General features: G+C 33.2%; 1 protein-coding gene across 3 annotated transcripts; it reads left to right on the top strand.

The window, feature by feature from the left end:
* Nucleotides 1-2,713: 2,713 nt before the first annotated feature.
* Nucleotides 2,714-18,957, top strand: LOC139516139 (proton-coupled folate transporter-like). Of its 3 annotated transcripts, XM_071306021.1 has the most exons (6): nt 3,110-3,192; nt 8,180-8,234; nt 9,729-10,852; nt 13,826-13,909; nt 14,514-14,670; nt 16,141-18,957. In XM_071306021.1, exons 3-6 carry the CDS (start codon nt 9,730-9,732, stop codon nt 16,205-16,207), a joined length of 1,431 nt encoding a protein of 476 aa, XP_071162122.1. In that variant the 5' UTR covers nt 3,110-3,192; nt 8,180-8,234; nt 9,729; the 3' UTR covers nt 16,208-18,957. The 3 variants fall into 3 exon arrangements, with proteins under 3 accessions (XP_071162120.1, XP_071162121.1, XP_071162122.1); XM_071306019.1 differs by lacking the exons at nt 3,110-3,192; nt 8,180-8,234 and adding an exon at nt 2,714-2,852; XM_071306020.1 differs by lacking the exons at nt 3,110-3,192; nt 8,180-8,234 and adding an exon at nt 2,744-2,852 and having other exon boundaries at nt 9,717-10,852.
* Nucleotides 18,958-21,254: the final 2,297 nt, after the last annotated feature.

Below are 21,254 nucleotides of genomic sequence, written 5' to 3' on the forward strand. Positions count from 1 at the left end.
TCAAGTAATCCGGTGTGGTTAGTTTGAAATTGTATTCACTGCCATGTTTCTTTGTTTATATATACAACATTATTATTTTCTTTATGGGTAGATAATTGGTTTAATATTATAAAGTACGTGTATTAATTTATATTCGTATAGCAAAGCACAATCGAAACACAGAAAGTTGTTTAATTACACGTCGTACAGTACACAACCTTTGTGTTAAACTTGATATACAACTTCTAAAAAGAATCGTAAAAGATGACATGTAATAACCAAATGTGCCCTTTGAAAAGAATTGTATACTTCAATTTGGTTGTTATGCATAATATATTACAATGTACGTATACTACACTGGTTATTATTGACTACGGATGAACTTTTATGATATAAATTGTGTCTTTCACGTCACGTCGATTAAAAAAAACACAACATAAGTATTCATTATTTGATCATTTTCTATCATTTGTTTTCTAATAAAATCCTGATTATAAAAAAAAAAAAAAAAAGCGCACATGGATTAAAGCTGTACTGATATAATTACTTATTGTGATTTTATATACTATATATAGATATGTTTATGAAATTTAAGAGCTTTGATTAAAAAGAAGGCCTCATCACTCTGACTTGAGTGTAAATTGACATTGCGATAAGACGTGTCACGGTACTTGTCTATCCCAAATTCATGTATTTGGTTTTGATGTTATATTTGTTATTCTCGTGGGATTTTGTCTGATGCTTGGTCCGTTTCTGTGTGTGTTAGTTACATTGTAGTGTTGTGTCGTTGTTCTCCTCTTATATTTATGCGTTTTCCTCAGTTTTAGTTTGTTACCCCGATTTTGTTTTTTGTCCATGGATTTATGAGTTTGAACAGCGGTATACTACTGTTGCCTTTATTTGAGATGAAGAACAGCAAAAAAAGGCGCTGTGCATTTGCTTTTGTTTTTTTTATTGCTGTGAATGTACCGATTTTGTGTCATGGATGGATACCCCATATCCTTTGATTTTCTTAAGTATCATTTTGTAATTCTATCTTCACTTTTAGCTTAGAGTGAAATTAATGTTTGGATAGAAAGAATTAGTTCATTCATAGTTTTCAATAAATGTGTTGCATTAATGCAATTGCAATAGGGAATCAAGGTTTTATTCTCAACCTTAATGGACTATATAGAAATTGAATATTGTACTAATACAAACAGTTGAAGACTGCCTGTTTATTGCCCACTATATTTCTTCTTGTTGATCTTATACTAGGGTTGCTGTCTCATTGTTGTGTAAATAAATATCCATTTTCATAAATTATAAATTAATTCTCAATTCCTTAACTTCTTTTGACTGTTTAAATGAAAACACTCTGTCTATACATAAGATTGTTTGATAAAATTATACTAAGAAGACTTATTTTTAGGGTCATGTACTTTGTAGATCAGGAAAGACTTACAGTAATGTTAAAAATTATCAAAGTACATGTATCAGCCAAAAAAAATAATAGATGTCACTGAGTATAATTTCATTTTTTTCCGGTACCGTTTGTTAATAGTTCTAACATTTCGAATTGCGAAATTCAAATGCGCATTTTTTAATTTCCGTCACCCATATACAGGGAGTAATAATTCCTGTTGTAGCAAAACTACACCGGAATATTCACTTAGCAACATAATAATAAAACAAGGAGTTAATCATTAGTGGGGTAAAAATTTTCGCCATTCAATTATGAACTGACTTACTTAGACAACACTAGATTAGTCTTTTTCCCATTTTCAAATATGCAATTTTTGTTAAACAAAAATATGAACAAACATTTCTTTCATTACTTCATTGTTTTTACAAAAAAATGGCAATTCGAAAGTTGTATTGATTACGTCAATTTTTTATGTTCAAACCATGTGATATACACTGACACCCTGGTTTTTCTCTTTACAAATGAATATATTACCGTCAAAACCAATGACTGCCTGTAACCAACGCAAGAATGATTGTCAGAATGGGCAACCAATTCTGTTCGGCATGTGTTGGGTTCTGTCTTGCACCTTCTGGTTTTTCCTTTGTTCCACCCATTACAGTGTGTTTTGGCAATTTTGCAGGTGAAACTTTAGGGCTTTAAATGTTTTTCCACAGTCGATTCTTTGGTAGTTCAGTTTTATGGGAAATATTTATGGCATAAATCTGTGCGCAATGGCATTCGGCAATTTATATAGCAGTTGAAGTTGCGATCGCAAATGACGTTGCGTAATCAAATTCTACTATTGAAGTTGTGTTGTCACTACATTTTTATTTAGTCATTGATGGTCATCAACAAATCCCGTCTACTTATATCGTTGTCGGTCGGACAGTAAAACGAACTAAAACGAGTTTCTGACGCCAATTTTTTTTATTCCTTAGTCGAGATTCAAAATTTTTTAACTGATTTAAGTGTGGCAATACAAGGATTGAACTGTTTTACGATCGAAGGAAAAAAATGAAAAAATCTTGTATGGGTCCCAAATTTCGCTTTTTAAGAAATTCGTGCCACTTCATGATAATCCGGTATGTTTGATAACCACAGGTATTAAAGTCAGATGTTGATTTTTTTCTAAAGAGAAAGTATATGGCAAGCATGAGTAGCAGTTGTATACGGATCAAACATAATTTAGTAAAAAAATATCAACAAACTGATTGTTGCGTTTTTAAAGCCAGTCAGTATTGTTATAAAATAGCATTTGCGGGAAAAGGGGAATAAGTCAATTTTAGAATCATGATCGACGATATAGGACGAGGAAATCCGAATTTTAACTGTTCACCTGTATAACGTTCTAGTTATTAACCCTTACTACAAAGGCCTAGGAAGTAAACAACACATCAACTAAAGTAATCAATGCACTGTGATCAATGTGAGTTTTATTTATGAAATATTTGAAAATCATTTTACAAAAATTGATAAATGAATGAACGGAAATTAATGCAATTTAACTTAAATTTCGAGCATTCGCTAATTTTGTGAAATACTGATAAATAACTTTTTTTAATGAAGATATAAAATGAAAGTTTTTTAAAAGGCATTACAGACTACAGTATACATATAATCAGATTTTAATCAATCAGCGTGCAACGAAATAAAAATAAGTTGATCAGGCGATTGCAATATATCATGAGTCATCAGAACAAAACTTCAGAAAGTCTTGTGATACTGACAGACACCCAGAGGGTATAAAGTGTATCATATATTAACAGGTCGAGAACTAGATTTCTTTACGTCATACTATATTTGCATAGTAATTTCCCAAACACAAGGCCAATACGGCCTTGAAAAACCTGACCAATCGACTCAATGAGCTACAATGCATTGTGGGCTACTACGAGTTTACTACAACCGGAATACACGTGGAATTAGTGGAAGAACTGTCAACTAATATATACTGAGTGCCAATGAAAACGCAACACTTAGTTTTTCAAGAATAAAATTTATACTAGAAATGATAATCTTTCAAAATAAATTGTTCTTGAATTAACAATTTTAACAATAGATCGATATCAAACAAAAACTGTTTCCTTGTCATCTTTCGTGCGCAATAGGTAAACGAAACATCCAATGTCGAATCATCAACTCACAGTCCTAACACAAAATGTTACAGCCCCGTGGTGCAGTGCAATCTCCACAGTGCCGTGGAGTTGATCATCCCGGACGTTTAATGTGATCCCGAGGAATTTTATTCCACTTGTCCCGCAAAGCAAACTCAAGCTGACTTTATGATATTGGTGGTGGTTTTCATCGTCTAAACCATGTTGAATCTGATGCAAAATTTGCTCGATTGGACCAAAATCCGGCGAAAAGCAAGACGTTTGGCCAAGGCGCGTGCAAAATGTCTATGTTACCACCACTAATGTTTTTTTGTACATAATGAATGTTTTTTTGGTCTACAGAATTCGATGTTTACGCCAGACGGCCGTTTAGATGTCACTAAGGAAAGACTGTGGTGCTCTTTAACAATTTCCGCGCAAATGGTGCCTTACCGAATTTCTCCAAAGGTTCTACCGTGACCACCATTGAACTCTCGTGACCTTTGAACAGCCATCAGAGTCGATATCGGATATGTTAAAGACCAAATGTATCGGTCTTGCTGACCGTTTCTTGCTTTTTGTATCCCGGGATGTGGCTTATCATTAAATGATTCATTTTGGTTGAATTTGTGATGATTTGGGTTATTGTAGAGGCTACAACTTCAGTTATCTCGTAATTGTATACTGTGAAAGGCTTCATTGGATCATGCCCAAAACTGCATGTCGCTGGTTGTCAGAAAGTCCTGGCATTTACTCAGATGTTTATTGCAGTTTGTTAAGAATAGGGGCGGGAAAATTCATGACATTAGCCAAGCTTTAAATGACAAAATCGTGAAAATGGTGGGTATGTTGAAAAGCGGTGAACTCGGTTTATGTCCGTTCAAAATAACCCATACTTCGCATTTGTTCCAAAAATCACTCAACCGTAAAATTGTCGACAATTGTCTTAAAAGTCATTTTCAACTAACTATACAAAGTTCTAATATAAATAGAATAAAAATTATAAGATTGTTTTGAAAAACAAAAGTGTTGCGTTTTCATTGGCACTCAGTATAGTGTCTGGGATTCTCAAAATATATGTTTTTGTTCTGCGAATATGATTTTTGTAAAATATATAACATAATCTTCAATTTGCATGCTCAGATTAAAAAAGTATTGTTTACGGGCTTCGCTATTCGACTTTCTTTTTCGCCTTGTTAAAAGTTGTTGAACAGGTTTTTCTCCATTGGTATGCATTGTACCTGTGCAATTATTTTACGACCTGAAACAGTGAAATTTCAGATAAAATGACCACTGTCCACTATGAAATTTTTTGAGCTCTTTTAAACCTGTATAATGTCATTCCAAAATCATTTCTGCCTAGAAAAACACGAAAACTTTCATTGAAACATTTCTTTCTGTACTGGATGTGTAAAATTTTTATCAGGTCCTGAACTGAAAGTAAGAACATATAATATTCATTTCAATATGCTAAAAATAAGTGTTATGAAAGCGGCAGAGCGGATCCAGCCATTTTAAAAAGGAGGGTCCTAACCCAGGATAAAAGGGGGTGGGGGTTCCAACTACATGTCCCCATTCTGGCAAATGCATTGATCGTTCAAAAAAGGGGGTCCACCCCCAGAACCCCCCCCCCCCCTTTTTGGATCCGCCACTGAGTGGGTACGGTATATAGCTTAATACGTTTTGTTTAGCTTCATCCATCGATAAAGTCCATTTGTTGCTAGTTTTATCACAAAATATACCTCAGAGGTTTTTTTTATCGTTCGGCTGCTGTCATGTTGACGTATGTGAAATATCTCCAATATTTAAAGCTCATGGATCACAGTGGGTGCCACATTACCTATTATTTTTATTCTAAAACGTGCTTTGTATATAGAAATGAGAAGATGCGGTATGACCAAATGAGACATATTTCCAAAAAAGACACAATCTAGTAAAGTAAACAGTCATAGGTTCCGTGCCGAAAAGTACGCTATAAATAGCCCCAAAATTACTTGTGTATTAAACAATCCCCCCCCCCCCCCCAAAAAAAAAAATAACAAGCCCAATATATTATATAAAAGGAAAATTAAATTCAAATATAAAATATACAAGTTAAACTATGCCTGTATTTATTGTTTAAAGATGTCAATCTTATTTTCAAAGCTTGTATAAACAACTATACACACAAAGCAAGCAAGCCAATCAAAGTTTTACTTTGCAAGCATTAGGAAATCAGCTGTAATGATTTTATTTATTTTGGTAAATGTCCGAGCCCGTTTAAGGGACGACATCAAAAGTTCAATGAAAGATAAGAAACTATTTCACATTGTTTTTTCACTGACCCCCACCCCCCCTCTCTAAACTTAATTTGGGAAAAATTAATTGACTGATATGTATTTATATAAAATTGATTTTGGATCGATAAAACTTGCAGCACTTTCACCCCCCCCCCCCCAAAAAAAAAAAACAAACAAAAAACTATTTGATTTAAGTTTTTTTTTATCCTACATCGATCTTTTGATGTCGGCCTTTAAAAAACGAAAACAAAATGAAACTACAGTTGGTGTCTTCACTCCCTTCAAAACAAAGGGAACAGTTTGGAAGTCTCGTATACTGAAATGTGACAAAAATAAATACTTGTAGATTTTGTTAACACTGCCATGTATGTAAATATATCTTCGCCTTTTAATACGAACACAAAATTCAAGGATCACACATTTGCCTTTAATTATCTATACGGAAATTGCTGTACTCGTGAATATTAGCACCGACTGTTATCGACGGCTTACTCTACACTAGTATGTTTGTCTTATGTGTAATTGTTTTTCGCTGTTGTTTCGTTGCTGTCGGGTGGACAAATACATGAAATCTCCGTGCCATCATCAAATATATTAAGGCTGTGGCTATTTGACCGGCACCGGCTAAATAGCAAATTTGCTATTTGACCGACACTGGCGAATAAAACTGTTCATTGGTGTGATAAGTAGAGAATAAAAAAGCTTAATATATATTTAAAATCAAATTAAATTATATCTTACTGGAATTAAAATGCAAGAATAATAATTAAATATCAAAATTTTATGTTTAAAAACTTTTTGTTACTGTTACTCATATAAAACACTTAAAACTTCTAACTATCAAATTAAATATATTTTAAAAATCAAAATACATCAATGATGATATAAATGAAACAGACAATAAAGAAAATGATACTGATAATGTTCATATATATATTCGAAAATTCACGAAAACTAGTTTCCCAAGAAGAAGAACGAGATACCGCTCAACAAAAAGAACACCTACTGGATTCCAGCTGTTGTGTTTCGCATATATTACTTCAACCAAATATGAAGAAACGTGGAAGGTCAAAAGGTTTGACCCAAACTGTCATCGGTCTTCCAAAAAAGCGTACCCGAAAAAAGCAATTGTGTACCTTTTCATAAGAAAAATTCCAAAGAAATCGGATTCCTTTTATTAGACTGGTTTGTTGGAAGCAATTTGGCAAAAAATGTTGTTAATAACAACATTTTTTAAATAACCGAGGAACAAGTTGAAGCAAGACCTGAACTTTTAACTGCCTCTTGTTTGGACTCATTTGTAAACATTGATTTAATCAAAAAGTATTGCCACAAAGATGCATGGGAAGCTATTAAGAGCGTATATAAAGAGAAGAAAACGAACTCTATCTACATATGCAACATATGCATACATGATGCAGATTCAAAGGAAGCCAGTGCAATGTGCAGTTCCTGTTTGGAGTGGCAACATTTATCTTGTGCTAGGTTAAAACAACATTCAAAGGCAAAGAATTGGGTTTGTAACGATTGCAAATGTTAAATCATCTGTCCTTTTGAAATTCGAATCAAACAACTTTTAATATTGTCTTTTTTATGATGTACGTACTTTTACATAACACTATTTTTATCGCATGGCAGGATATTTAAACCATAGATTTTACACAGATTTGGACATCAACTTTTTTTAAAAATAAAATATTTTAGAAATATAAATATATTTATTGATGTATATACAAATGTGTTTTTATGCTTTTAACTTATATTATAAAGTTAAAAAATATTTATTTATGAACATCTTCAATATTTTATTTTCGATTGTACTGTATTTTTAATGTTTGATATTATGATAAAATTATTTTAAATTATTAAGCTTTTTTTATTTTCTACTAATCACATCAATGAACAGTTTTATTCAGTGTCGGCTAAATAGCAAATTTGCTATTTTGCCGGTGCCGGTCAAATAGCAAATTTGCTATTTAGCCGGTGCCGGTCAAATAACCACTGCCATATATTAATGGCTATATATCGGGTAATTCAAACCCTTTTTTCTACGCATAGAAACAACTCTTCGTTAATCTGAGCATGGAAGGAATACTTTGTATCACGAACTTTAAATGAGGATACACAAAATGAAAAACTAAGCGAAATTGTGAATCCCGCATTGCACGAAAAAATGTGTTATATTTTAGTAAATAACACGTGTTCTCGGTTGATTGTAAACACGAAGTAGTCCATCATGCATTGTTACTCGTTTAGTGGATTGGTCAAAAACCTAGGTAAAAATAAATTACGTCACATGTAAATAAACAATTACATGTGAGAGAACATAAGTATGCTAATTTATGCATTTCCATATAAGGTAGTGGTCCCGACCTGATCAGATTAACACTTAACAAAATAAACCACATCAGAGAAGCCAGGATTTGTAAAACAAAGGTAATCGGGGTTAAACTCCCCTTTTCATTATTTCATCTTAATATCTTCTTTAACTTCTTGCTCGCTGAGACCAAAACAATGTATAGTACAGTCATGACAGTGGTTGAAGTTTATATGTGCTACCCATATCAACCTCATGCCAACACATTTTAGAATTAAACTATTTACCGGCTTTGTAATAACATAAGCACTACGACGGGTGCTGAGGACGGGTGTCACATGTGGAGAAGCATCTGCTTACTCTTCCGGAGCACCTGAATTTTTGGTGCGGTTTGTGTTGTTTGGTCTTTAGTTGTCTATGTTGTATTATTATTTGTCTGTTTGTCTTTTTCATTTTTAGCCATGCATGGCGTTGTCAGTTTGTTTCGTTCTATGGCGTTGACTATCCCTCTGGTATCTTTCGCCCCTATTTTAAGTAGATGTAGTATATATCACGGCTACTTGTTTTTAACCGAGTAGAAAATAGAAGATATGCGGAAATCATGTGTGGACATTATGATGATGATGATAATAGGTGACTGTTGAATGTCCAGCGGGAACTTTAAACACATATTCGGAAAGAGAACATTTTATACATTTTTATGACTGAGAGATAATTGTAACAAAGGTAATATTAAAAAGGGATGTAGAGTGGTCCATTCCAAAAGCGTCTAGAGAGAATTGTTCAATAGTTAATTTCTATATACCCTTATTAAACAGTAGACTGCAGTACTGCCATGAGTCTTGTTTCTTTACGAAACGCGCGTCCGACGTATTCATGCACATATCATAGTCTGATAAAAACCAACCCCTTCTATCCACCAACAAACGAAAGAGTGGATAGTTGGGGCTGGTTTTTATCAGACTGGTGTAGATCATGGATCATATATTTTTTTTTCAAAGGTTGTTCAAGAATGAAAGATAACATTTTTTTGAAAGTTGGTACGTCTGAAGCGCTTTTACTCTCATCAGGGACGCCCAAATACAAAGATATGAAAGCTAGTATGGATGTATAAATATCACGTGATAAGGGACACATATGTGTAACATTTAAAGGAATAGTCAAAATAGAAGCGAACGATACCAAAGAGACATCCAAACTCGAAAATCAGTAATAGACTGACAACGTAACGGCTAGAAAAGAAAGATAAACATACAAACAACTGTACACAAAACTCAACAATGAAAACTAAAAGTTGCAGTCCTTCATTTGACCTCTATATGTCTTTTGGTTGTTTTGACGCTAGTTTACTGTCTAATTGACGCCCCCGCCCCTTATTTGGTTTTATATATGCATATTTCTATTAAAATTTCGTGTTAAATTTTGAATGGTTGTTTGATAAAAGATGTAGTTTTAAAACGCTTTGATTTAAGTTATGCTTAAGAAAAAAAAAACCATGTAGCAGTAGACATTGGGATTAAGTTCCTTTAGAGGTTATTTGAACGTCTTCAAAAGATTGACTAAAACATCTGCAAATTAAAAATTATTTCTCACTTTCTTAGTTTATATTATAGTATGGATACCATCGAGGAAGATAAACCACTTTTGTCAGTACCAGATGGGTCCACTGAAAAACCCGTCATTGTTCGTCCTATGTACCAGTTCATTATGCTAGAAATTATTGGCATTCTTCATTTTGGAGCATTGATGGCAATGTCTCCAATCCAACAGTTTTACGTTATAGACGAAATTGCAAAGAAATATGGAGAAGACGGTGAAAAATCAAACGTTGACTATTGCCCAAAAGGCCCTGTATTTTCCAACAGTACAAGTAATATCGTACAAGCAGAATCCGCAAACATATTGATGTATCTAGGATTCGTGGGCACGTTTGTCGCTGTAATACCTATTTTGGTATTTGGTTCACTCACGGACAGATACGGAAGAAAATTTCCATTGTATCTTTCAATGGTTGGAATTTTACTGAAAGAAATTGTAATGACTGTAACCGTTTACAAAGGGTTGTCACTGTGGTTTTTAGCTTTGGGTGAATTTTTCCTCGGCATCACCGGACATTTTGGTCTATTTTTAGCTGCAATGATGGGGATGATTGCCGATATTACAACTCCTGGTAAAGACAGGGCAATAAAGATAACAATATTGGAAGGAACTCTAGCCATTGCCGTAGCATTTTCGATATTAGGTATTGGTTTTTGGATTAAAGACGGGAATTATAGACACCCATTGATTATGTGCATCGCATGTACCGTTTTGTCTCTAATATTAACATTAACATTACTGTCCGAGACGGCTAAAACAAACAAAAAGAAGGACAACAGGATATGCACGAAATCAGTTATGTGCGCATGTTTCGATGTGTACAGAAATGGCAACAGGAATAGAAATAAAAAAATGTTGGTTGGACAAATCATATTTTGTATCAATGTTGGGGCACTATTGGGAAAATCTAACGTTGTTACTTTATTTCTCCTCCACAAGCCGTTGTGTTGGAGTGAGCTTGACGTTCAGATGTTCACATGTTTTCAACTGTTGGTGAACTGGGGTTCAATATTAATTGGCATTAGAATTTTACACAAATACCTTGCAGATTATACCATTATAATAGTAGGAACAGTGTCGGCCATTGCAAGTTCCGTCACTTTGGCTTTTAGTTCAGAAGACTGGATAGTTTATTTATGTAAGTATTTTTATAGCTAAACAATTTAAAAGAAAAAAGAAAAGAAAACATTAAAAGAAAAAATGAGGGGATTGTGTCAGTAAAACACCAACCTTACTACACAGAAAAATACGAAGACGACTGGAGATAAACATATCGTCTTCAATTGTAGAGTATAAAAAGCTCTTGCTCGGCTCAAATAGAAAATGAAGTATAGTCTAGAATATCGTTCAGCTGTCCGCATTGAGTTTGCTAAAAGCATTACGAGAACTACTGACAAGACTTGTCAGTCTTGAACATCTGGCCGGTTAAAATCTTTTCATCCTTCTAATTTATTTATTAGTGAATTGGCAAATTTCTTAAATTTGACATCGTCTTTCTGACTTATTACTGTTTCATCAAAGTATGCAGTTAGGCTTTAAATCTGAACTTAATACAGTAAACATTAATTTCTTGATTTTTTAAACTTTATCATCCTTTATTAAAACAGTTTAGAGTTTTGTCTCTGAAGATACGATTTACGATTTACGGCTTAGACTTGACGAGCCCCCATTGCAGAAAATACTAGTACTCTTCGGTCGGTAGTTTGTATTTGTTTTTGATTTTGTTATTTAGTTTTAGTGACGTACCGATCTTATGAGTTAACCAATTTAAGCACAATTGGTTTTCTTTTTTTCAGTTATTTAGCCCTTTAGCATGCCGTTGTCTTTTATAGATAGATATAAAAAAAAAGAGAATGTGGTATGATTGCAAATGAGACAACTCTCCACAAGAGACCAACATGACACAGAAATTAACAACTATAGGTCACTGTACGGCCTTTAACAATGAGTAAAGCCCATACCGCATAGTCAGCTGTAAAAGATATTTAGAAAATGGATTACTCGTTCCATGGTTTTATATAGACTTAAGTGTTGTTTCATCTTCGGCATCTGGTCTCTAGTTGTAAGTTTACTCAATGGCAATCATATCACATCTATATTTCAATATAAAGAAACAAATCGGCTGAAAATTTTGATAAAATTAGCCCTTCGAACGATCTAATGTTGTTTTTTACCTCGTTATCAAAAGTGAACGACAAGAATGTGTATTTCGTGTTATTCACAGATTCTATTAATATGTTACTGAAATTACAGTATATAGATATAAGAAGATGTGGTATGAGTCAGTGGCGGAATCAAAACTTTTTGTAAGGAAGGGGTGACTGACCTAAGGGGGGCCCCTCTCCAGTCACGCTTCAGAGATTCCCTATATAATCAACCAAATTTTTCCCACGAAAGGGGGCTCGGCCTCCCAGTCCCCTGGATCCGCCTATGTTAGTGCAAAAAAAGAGAACTCTCCATCGAAGTCACAATTAGTAAAAAAAAATATAGGTCAAAGTACAGCCTTAAAACCGGAGCCTATGCTTGTATTTAAAATCATATAAATGCAGATCGTATGTACAAGTTTTACTTCCCGCTTGAAAACAAGATCTTTATTTTAATCTGATTGGTTTGTTTTCAAACAACTGAAAGTTCCTGATTGTTGATCATCTTATATTAGTTAACTAAGACAGTTCTGCAAGTAACGAGCCTGTAGCAAGACTTTCCAATTTGTTTCGATGGCAGATTTGAATCTTGACTCTGATACCACCCTACTACATAAATCACACCGTTATACGTGTCTCTTTTGAGGCACACTACACTACTACAAATCCAACGTGAGTAGACTGTGATATAAGGGAAATGAAGAAGTGTGACTCATTTAAAGGGGAAGCTTGTCTTCTCTGTGGCGTAACACGTCTTTCAAGGAATACACATCCAAGATCCTAAACATACAAAATCAAATTAAAAGGAAAACAAATCTACGATGCATGCTATTTTTGTGCGTAGGACGTGTGTTTCCGGACTAAAGCAGTGGGTCAAGTTCTTTTGGTGAATGAAAGGATTGTAAGGTGTACATGTCTATCTCGCAATTGTGATATGAGCTTAACCTAATTTACATGGTTCATTGGTTTAATATAAAAATGAAGATGTGGTATGATTGCTTATGAGACAACTCTCCACAAGAGACCAAAACGACACAGAAATTAAGTTCAGTTTTTGAGTTTTGGTCTGTTTTCCAAATACTTTATGTAGTAGGTCAACTGTATTTTGAATATATGATTATTGTATTGTAAAAGATACATGTCGGTTTGGCAGGTATCATCTAACCATTACCTCATTTTCATGGTTCATTGTTCAGTCTTTTTAAAACAAAATTGGTGTGTTTTCAGTAACCATAAGCAATAGCTATATAGGTCGACTATATTTTGTGTATGGAATAATTGTAATGTTTACATGTCTGTCTGCCGACAGGATTTATCTGACCTTGACCTCATTGTTATGCAACTTTAAAAATTGTAAAATTTATGTGATGATTGTAGTAAAAACCTTTATTTTATAAATTTCAACATTAAATAAATGTTCAGTAGATCAGGGCTGACATTTTAGTGTGTGCACTCTTGTTTATAGAATCATATTCAAAACAGTGTGGCTGTGGCCATTGATTGACGACCTAAATTATCCCATTGACTGGGACAGATTATGTTAATGTTTGTCTGTAACGACCACTGCTTACTATGTACTTATTCTGGAATTTAAACTGTGGGGTCATCAAAAGGTTTTTAATGCCTTGAATAATAAAATAATTCGAAAAATTAATCAGGAATAACCTTTCCTTTGAATTATATTATTGATATAAATCAAAACATCGTGTTATTCCTGATTAGTTTTTCGAATTACTTTATTTAGGTGTTGGGAACCTTTGGTGACCCCACAGTTTAAGTGTCTTTAACAAGTGCATAGTGAGCAATGGTCGTTACAGACAAACGTTCACATAATCTGTCCCAGTCAATGGGATAATTTAGATCGTCAATCAATGGCCACAGCCACACTGTTTTGAATATGATTCTATATACTAAGTAGTATTGCTCAACGCTTTTGGTCCCTGTTTGATTCTATTACTATGTTACAGATGCAGTGATTGGTATTATGGCAGTCTCGATTTCACCCTTACTAAGATCTGTTCTTTCAAGGCTGGTGTCACCAGATGAACAAGGTAAATATTTTGTTCAGACTTGTCAGATCATGTCATGTGATGAAAAAGCCAATGTTTGTGTCATTCAATGAACATGTCAAATGATGAACGATAGGCTGATTTCAGAGGGGGCAATAGGGGGTCCGTTAACATGTTAACAACACCTCGATTTGGGCAAAAAACAGTTAACAAAAAATGCAAAAATGCTGATAACAGTTACCACAGTGGGTTGAAAACAGTTAACAGTTTACATTCATCTCAGAAAACAGTTAACAAGACCTTGAAAAAGGCCAAAACAGGTTAACATAAAAAGGTATTGCCACACTCATTTTAGTAGCCTCTTCTCACTCGATAAACAGAGTAATGTTTTGCTTAAGTAAGAATCTCATGAGAAACAGAGTTATGTTTTTATCCAGGCTTTTATCAATAAACGAAAAAGATAAAGGGTCAAGCCCTGCAGGCTTACATGATAGGCATTGGAAATATGGTAGGTAAAACAGCCGCACCATTAAAAAAGGCGGGAAGATACAAAATCCAAGCTACAGCAGTATTTTCCCAGTATATCACTAAAAGTTCATGTCTCGATTTTACCCTTACTTAAATCGTCATAACATTATATTTTTAGGAAGCCTTTTTGCTTGTATTGGTAGTTCCGAATTATTGCTGACGTCTCTTGCACAGCTGTTTTATGGTTTCATTTACAAAGAATCTGTTAGTTATCTTCCAGGGTTGGTGTTCTTGATAACTGCTGGAATTCTAGTCATAGAATTCTGTTTATCTTTGTAAGTATAACCTTTAATGTAATTATTCACTTTTCATTAGCTCACCTGGCCTGCAGTGTCATGTGAGCTTATGCCATCACTTGGCGTCCGTCATCGTCCGTAGTCTGTCGTCATGGACTATTTCAAGAATTCTCACCTCTAAAACTATTTGACAAAATCCGTTCAAACTTTAATTGAATGTTCCTTAGGGTATCTAGTTTAAAAATTATATCCGAATTTTGATCCATCAACAAACATGGCCGCCATGGCTAAAATTAGAACATAGGAGTCGAAAGCAGGTTTTGGCTTTTATCTCAAAAACTGAAGCATTTAGAGCAAGTCTTGGTGTGTTGGTTTTTGTGACTTTTGCATAGTAAACAGATTATTATACATGTTAAATTGAATCGTTTTCATGGCAAGTCAATGATATTTGGTATGAAGTTGTATTATCATTTGCAATATCATTTCAATGAAGGCGGTATGACCCCATAACCTTTGGTTGACTTTGAAACTTTTGTTTAGATAAAATGATAAAGACTGTGTTTAGGTTAGTTTAAGGGGAACCATTTATGATAGGACCAATATAAAAATCAATGATATTTGGTATGCAGTTGTATTAGCATTGGCATGTCTCATTTCTACTGAAATTATTTTGCCCTGCATCATCAGTTATGGTAAATTGACTGAATGGTTTACATGTTAAAAGTATTGCAGTTTTCAGGAAAGACATATTTATGTGTCAACCACCACAGTAACTGAGATTTTACTGTATTTTACTGATAAATGGACTTGTGGTTTTAGGCAGTCAACATAATACTTTTACCATGACAGCAGTAGTCGTTGGCGACACATAACTTTTCCACAGAACACTTTCTACATTTTTTTTAATATTACAATTTTCCGAAAAATACCTACATCTATTCCTTATATGGGGAGTTTTTGCTGAAACCTTTAACTGACATAGAAATTACAGTTTTTGAAAGAATTTTGATTCATAAAAGCAAAGTGTACGACATAAAACTAATAATTATATATCAGAAGTTGTGATATGAGTGCCAATGAGACAACACTCCATCCAAGTAACAATTTATAAAAGTAAACCATTATAGGTCTTCAACACAGAGCCTTGGCTCACACTAAACAGCAAGCTAACAAGCATACATCTTCATATGAATTTAATAATTAAAAATTAGTTATAACTTATTACTGATCAGATCGCAAAAAATAGATACCAAGTACTAGCTGTTTGAATTTTCAACATCTTCTCCAGATTGGTTGGCATCTTTATCTATTTATACATAAAACTGTTGGTTGGGAGCATTACCATCAGAGCACCAAAAATAATCATTTTAAACGAGAGCTAATTCAAAGGCAATAAGATTATCAAAATAAATTAAGAGCACATTACATACATGTATACATTTTTGTAAAAATTCAACATAATCATTATATTAAATATCTGACATATGATAAATTTTATTTTATTTTCAGAGTTCTATATAGTATTATGTCCTCAGAACCAGTATCTGTTACAGAAACAGTCATAAAGGTCTCCTAATATCAGTAACATTGTTTGAAATCTCTGGATTATATATCCAAGATAGTACATGTAGTTGAAATCTCCAATATTTAAGATCTGTGATTCTATATTAAAAATAATTGTAAAATATCCTGTATTTGAGACCTGTATATATAAGAAACAATGATTGAAATCTAATTAATTTAAGGCATGTCTCCCTAATGCATGAAATCTCATAAACTTGAAAAAATGTCTCCCCTATGCTGGTAATTTAAATGTTTAATCTTTCAATTTATAGCAGAAACAGTGGTTGAAATTTTCTAATATTTTAGACAATGAGTGGTTAAGAATCCCTTAATTTTTAGATCTGTCTCTATGTTATTTTGTTACGTACCAGACATATGGTTGAATCTCCTTTATTTAGGATTTGTTGGTATTTATACGGAACAGGAATTGAAGGTTGTATAGATTAAAGAACAAAACAATAGTTGAAATCTGGTGTCTAATAGATTGACCATAGCTTATTCTTTTACTTATATAAAACTCTGTGTACTTTCTTATGTATAGTGCTAATGCAACTAAATCCATATGGACATAATTAAGCATTGAGTAACTTGGTTTAGTTTTGTGTTCATATAATATCTGATTTTCATTAGTGAAACATGGCTGTAAAGTAAAACACATTCCCAAGTCGTTTGAGCGATTGAAAGTCTTGTGTTCAAATGATTTTTTTTTTCATTTTGATTTATTTTCAAAGACAATTGGTGGTGTGTTAATGACATTTTAATACCACCCTCCAATCTTCTTCAAGAATACTGCACAATTCAGCATTACCTTGGAAATCATGAACTACTTTTACATTTACAAGCATTAATATTTACAAAGATAGGCTATTCATAACATTCTTTAGTATATATTATTTTGGGATCCCCCCTTTTTTTTCTGGATTTCATGTCATGTTTTTAGTATTGTACATCTAGCACCTTCGTTATATTTTAATGTAACTTAAGTAAGTAATAATCATTTATAAGAGACTTGTTTCATCAGATCAGATCTGAAGGTTCTTAAAGTGTTGTGTGCATTTGATTGTAATGATACACTTGATCTTTTTTTTTTTTTTTATTGAAATACCATATAGCGGGCTATTTTCAGGATTTATATTGAATAAAGTATAAGAAATATTTTGGAGGTTAATATTTTGGCAGTTATTATTTTAGCAGATTCAAAAATTTTATCAATACATGGAGAATTTTAAATTGGCGGAATTTATTTTGGCAATTTTGTTTTATCCGCGAAAATAAAGGAAAATTTACACCCAGCGAAAATATCCCGCTACACGGTTTTATGTGTTATTTTGAGTTGTTATTTTTTTTACATTCTGTGTTTTAAAACATTTGTTATTTTGTTACATTCTGTGCTTTACAATGTTTGTTATTTTGAGTGATTTTTGTTAGATCTGTTTTTATTAAAAAGGTAATGCTGTTGTAAATATTGCATTTTCTTTTGTGGATGACTGTATCATCATGTTTTTTTTTATCATATTCATGTATAATATTAATGGTATATTAGTAGAAAATATACAGCGAAATATATTAACATGTACATTATTGGTGGAATAATTAAAAAAGAGGAAATTTGGTTTGATTTTCAATGAGACAATTATTAACCAGAGCTCTATAGAAAATTGCTTCATTTGATTATAAGGAAAAATGGACAGGGTTGATATAAATAGTAACCTACAATAATATATTACAATAAAGAACATTTTCTTTAGACATAAGCAAGATAAATATAGTTCACATCATATTCTTTTTTGTTTGTGAAATAACTTATTCCTATCATTCATTACAAGGACATAATGCCAACTGAAAAAAAAATCTGATGTTTCCCTTTTTGAAAACTTGGTTTTTAAGATACCATGATGTAATTTAGAATTAAGAACTTTCATTTAATGAACAAATTAATGTGATTAAATCTTCAAATCATTTATATTTTAACAAATTTCCAGCATTTTTGATTGATTTCAATTTGTTTTAATTTAGCACATAAAGGAGAAATAACTCAGTAATTGTATAAAACATAAAAGAATCCACTTGAATTTTTTTTCTATTTTAGGTAAAGCAGACAAAAAAATATTGCAGCAGAATCCCAGTTCCATATTTTGAAAGCATTGATAAAGATCTATCTTTTCATATTTTATTACAAAACTCGATCATTTAGTTTACCTTCTATTTACTATTATAGTTTACAAAATGTGTTATATTTCACAAACTGTTGACTTGATGACTTACTATTTTTATTATATTTTGAACGTTTCACAATAGATACTACATTTTGGCAAAGTTTGAAAAAATCTACCCTTTTTTGTTTAAACTCTCTTTCTACCTTTATTGTTTATGTTTAAATCTTTAAACTACATTTTTGTGTGTAGTTGTGTTGTTGATGCATTGTGTTTTTATTCTGAGTTGTTGTATTTAGAGATTTTATTATTTATGTTTGTTTTTAATTCTTTCTTGAATATATAGAAGATTGTCATAACTTAGATTAGGCAATTTTCTTGGTAAACAACTATTTTGTGACTTTATTATTTAAAAAATGAGAAATAAATTATATATCTTGCCCCAAATATATTGAATGAAATATATTAATATAAACTGCCCACATGACCAGAAAATAATTCCCATATTAAAATGGCAGACACAGAAATTATAAAAATATGCAATATGTTTAAACTATGCAATTGTAATTTCTGGTTGTTAATTATCTGAATAAAATTGATTTATACAAGACGACAGGTTTTATCTTTGATATTCTATGCTATTAAAAAAACTTAAAAAAAAGATAGTTGCGCTGTATCACGATATAATTTATTACTTAACTAACAACAGAAAAAGAATTCAATTGTTTTGTGGTCTTTTTATTCAGATGATTTTTAGAAGAAGTTTAATTATTAAGTTAAAAAAAATCATAAGTATTAATAGGGGATGTCTATATGTTTAATCCCAGAGTGAGACAAAATGTAAACGCAAAAAGATATTATTCTGTTTATCAGAAAAATCTAGTAAATATAATGGACTTCAGACTAAACTGGACCGAACTCTTTCCCAGAGTCTTATTTTTCATGATAGATTTTGTGACTGCTTTAATTAATGAATCTGTTACATCTATATATGAGAGGGGGTAGGAGGGGTCCAGATCCCGAAATCCCGGGCTTAAAAGCATGAAATCCCGAGATCTCGAAATTCGAAAAAAAGAATTCCCGTATCCCGAAAGGGTCAATCCTGAAATCCCGAGCTTAAATACACCCGATCCCGGAGTCCCGATAAAGAATTAAAAAGAAATGATATTAATCATCTGAAATGTGATAAATTGACCATGTGACTACATGTGATCTTATTATATATACATGTACATGTCTCTCCCACTAGACCCAGTCTGTATATGTTATCGATGAGTCATGATCAGAACATGTATATCTTAAACTACACTGGAAGATAACAACCAGAATCTTCGTAAACAACAACATAAAACAGCTGTGCAAGAGACGTCAGTAACATTCAGAACTACCGATACAAGCAAAAAGGCTTCCTAAAAATATAATGTTATGACGTCATAGTAAAGCTGTGGTCACACCTTACCGGATAGCACGAACGGACGCCTAACGGATGAAAATAAAAGTTGTCCGTTGACAAAATTGTTATCCGTTGGGAGTCCGTTGATGAACTGACCAAATAAAACGGACGCGTAACTTATGCATAACGGACACACACCGGATATGCAACGTACGGAAACGCACCGGACAGAACGGATGTCGAACGTACATCCAACGGTGGAGTACCGCATAAAAGAGACACCTAACGGAAGCGTACCGGATAAAATGGATGAACAAGATCAAAGGAAAAATCAAAGGCGACAATAATAATACATGTAAATCGTCCATTTGTTTGATGTGTTTTGTCATTTGATTTTGCCATGTGATAAGGGACTTTTCGATTGAAATTTCCTCGGAGTTCAGTATTTTTGTGATTTTACTTTTTTTTTCGCATAAATATTAAAAATATTTCTGTGTAACTGGTTTTGGTTTGTTCTTCAAAATGCCGCCAAAGGGCAGTGTCTGGCCTAAATAAGAACTGTTTGATAGTGAAGACCTTCCCCTACTCTTCATCCGTTTTATCCGTTATACGTCCGGTAGAAGTCCGTTTCACATTCGTTCAACATTCGTTTTATCCGTTAAACGTCCGGTAGAAGTCCGTTGGTAAATTTGTCTACCAGACCTCCAACGGATGTATAACAGACAAGTAACAGATACAAAACGGAAACGGAAGGGACGAATACTGTATGAAACGGACGCCTAACTGACGTTCAACGGACACTTTATCCGTTAGACGTCTGTTCAAAGTTTTGAACATGCTCAAAATTTTCCACCAGACAGAACGGACGTCGACGGATAAAACGTACGCTAAACGGACATGAAATGGATATGGACAGACGTCTAACGGATAAGGATGGACGTCTAACGGACATGTACGGATTGTAAAAAAAAATATTCGTTAGGCATCCGTTCGAGCTATCCGTTAAGGTGTGACCGAGTCTTAAAGGTTAAATCGCGACATGAACATTCCTTTAGTGACATAATGTAGCTTGTTCTTTGTATCTTCAATGCTAATTCAGCTGCATACTACTGAATAATACATGACCAGCATGAGTGGTTCCCCAGAAACTGGTATAATCACAAACTAATACCTAGTTGACGACACCGCCGCCGAAAACAGTATAACTATGTCTCGCTTTTATTCCTTCAAGACAATATATAAACTGATGTATCTGGAAAGCGTCTCTATTTCTTTTTTGAGCTTCTTCAAATTCAAACTGAGGTCCAATCCCATGAATTTATTTTCCAGTGACAATGTGGAAGCATGGGGTAAGTGAGTGCGCTCAGTGAAGTTCTTACGATGTTATATATATTTATGTGAAATCCTTTGTTTATTTAAGGATTTGATGTGGCAATGATTTAATTTTTCTCATTTATTTCGGGGCCATTTAGTTGAAAACCAGATGGCGACCCTTTAATGATGGCATTTTTGCC

This window comes from Mytilus edulis, chromosome 3 (genome assembly GCF_963676685.1).
Source record: "Mytilus edulis chromosome 3, xbMytEdul2.2, whole genome shotgun sequence".
In the NCBI taxonomy this organism is placed as follows: Eukaryota; Metazoa; Mollusca; class Bivalvia; order Mytilida; family Mytilidae; genus Mytilus; species Mytilus edulis.